The sequence below is a fragment of the Fukomys damarensis genome, unplaced genomic scaffold (assembly GCF_012274545.1).
Source record: "Fukomys damarensis isolate Sample0158 unplaced genomic scaffold, DMR_v1.0_HiC HiC_scaffold_24, whole genome shotgun sequence".
Classification (NCBI taxonomy): Eukaryota; Metazoa; Chordata; class Mammalia; order Rodentia; family Bathyergidae; genus Fukomys; species Fukomys damarensis.
In genome coordinates this window covers 4,929,799-4,932,250 of record NW_022900936.1, presented here as the reverse complement: position 1 = coordinate 4,932,250, position 2,452 = coordinate 4,929,799, and the positions used below count along the sequence as shown (strand labels likewise).

At 36.4% G+C, this 2,452-nt stretch overlaps 1 protein-coding gene across 1 annotated transcript in view; it reads right to left on the bottom strand.

Moving 5' to 3' along the window:
* Brwd1 (bromodomain and WD repeat domain containing 1) overlaps positions 1-2,452 on the bottom strand; it is a 111,797-nt gene that overhangs the window by 105,543 nt on the left and 3,802 nt on the right. The window contains exon 4 of the mRNA XM_010636538.2: positions 950-1,171. Coding sequence (XP_010634840.1) covers positions 950-1,171 — 222 coding nt within the window. The remainder of the gene's footprint in view (positions 1-949; positions 1,172-2,452) is intronic.

Sequence of the window (2,452 nt, the reverse complement as noted above, 5' to 3'; positions counted from 1 at the left end):
AAAAAAAAAAAAAAAAAAAAAAAAAAAAAAAACTTGGGTCCTTGTGCTTGCAAGACAGGTGCCAGAACGACTGAGCTACGTCCCCAAGCCCCTAGTGTAGTGTATTTTTAAATATTTGTATCTTTCAGAAATACATACTAAAAAAATACATACTAAAATATTTTAAAAAGAAAGGATATGAATTCTAGATATTTTCTGTAGGTATAATGTGGTTAGGAATAGGAATGTGGTTAGGGAAGAACTGGCCATAGAGTCCAGTAGTGTGCTATTTTGTCTATTTTAAATGTTCAAAATTATCCTCCACACTCATTGTGAAAAAAATTTTAATATCTGAGCAAATTTAATCCACTTAACAAAATCCATAGGTTTTTTTGGTTTCATTGCTTTTGTTTTGAGACAGGGTCTCACTATGTAGCTCAGGACCACTTTGAACTCACTCTGAGGCCAGACTGGCCTCAAACTCCTGCCAATCCTCCTGCCTCAGCTTCCTGACTGCTGGGATTACATTCAGGTACTACCATGCTCGGCCAAATCCATAAGTTTTGTTTTTGTTTGGTACCAGGGATTGAACTTGGGTCCTTGTGTTTGTAAGGCAAACAGTAAGTAGAACCAAGATACTGAGCTAAATCCCCAACCCCAAAATCCACAAGTTTTAAAGAGAAAAATAACCTATAACCAGCCTGTAACTGACACTCATCATCCAATTCTACCATAAATTTCAAAGAAGCAAAAAATCATCAAGAGGCATTGGGGTAAAGCTCTACTACATTAGATATTTATTATCTGCTACAATCTGTAGAAATATAAATGATTTCATTTTCTCTTGATTTCCTACACTTAAAATAGACCATTTACTTGTTAAGCACATTACTATTCTCAATGTCAAAGAGAAAGAGTTCTAAAGGAAAGGCAGTAACATACATAGGTGTCCACTAAGCTCAAAGTTTACCTGTAGAGATGTAATTGACCCCGTGTGTCCTTGGAGCACAGCAACTGGGGCACAAGTTCTCAAGCACCACACTCTAATGATTTTATCGCAGCTCCCTGCAGCAATAAGTGTGTTCTCATAGTTCACTGCCATATCGGAAATTTCTGCAGAATGACCTCGTAGTGTGGATAACAGGCGGCCATTATGTGTTGACCAAATCTTTACCAAACAATCATCTGAACCCTAAGAAAAAAAATACACCCAAATATAAAAATCAGTACAGCAAAATCTTTTAAATCACCTAACAGAATGTCTTTTACATATCATCCAAATTAACCTACCAATAGTTCCCTCCCCTTTCCAACTACAAGACATTCAGCAATAGTATTTCTTTTCAAACAAAAATCTATGTGAAGATATCTAAATAGGGCCGGGGATTTAGTTCAGTGGTACTGCTGCCTGCTTGGTGAGTGCAAGGTCCCGAGTTCAATCCCCAGTACCAAAAAAAAAAAAAACTCTAAAATATCATTTATATGGATCATAAGTACTATTTTCCACAAAATTCTCCACCATAATAAGCCCAACTCAAAGTTTCTGTATCAATTAACATGGGTGATGGGCTGGGGATTTAGCTCAGTGGCACCATGCTTGCCTTGCAAGTGTGAGGTCCTAAATTCAATCCCCAGTACCAGGAAAAAAAAAAAATCAATTAACATGGGTGAAACATAAAGTCTGGCTCAAAAGCCAAATGAGTGTTAGGAAACATCAAGGGTCCATACTGTGTCAAAAACAAAACTAAGCAGCAATCCCCAAAACAACAACAAAACTGGGGGGAAAAGCACTCTCACATCAAGTAACAAATAATACCAGTCAGCACACAGGTGAGTATGTACTGTGAAGGTCACACCTGCAAAACCAAAGTTAAATGTTTCATCATCCTAATTTTCCTTTAAAAATGCTAAAAAGGTTAGATTTTAAATACTTTCATATAGTTTTCTAATAACTACTTCAACACAAAAAGGTTATTTTACAATAAGTCCATTTTCCTGGACCAGCAATTTATGTATACAAATGTAAATTATTTCTAATATCATATGTGGGTTTTTTGGTTTGGTTTTTGTGAACATATACTTAATAACGACATACTCTTCAATGGCCTAGAGAGGAAGCAGTAGGCATGCATTATTGGAAGGTATCTTTACAACAGTGCTTAAGACCCACCACTTTAAGTCAAATGTCTCTAAAAACAGTGTAGTCACAACTATTAAAAATACAAATTAGGGCCGGGGATTTGGCTCAGTGGTTCAGGCGCCTGCTTTGCAAGCGCAAGGACCCAAGTTTGATCCCCAACACCAAAAAAACAAACAAACAAACATACACCAATTCATGGGCCCCATATAAGACCTACTGTCAGCCAAAATCTCACAGAATTTCACAAAACCTCTACATGTTTTATAAGCTTTCCTAGATAATTCTTTTTTTTTTTTTTTTTTTTGTTGCATGGGTTCAAATTCTGTCCCTTTG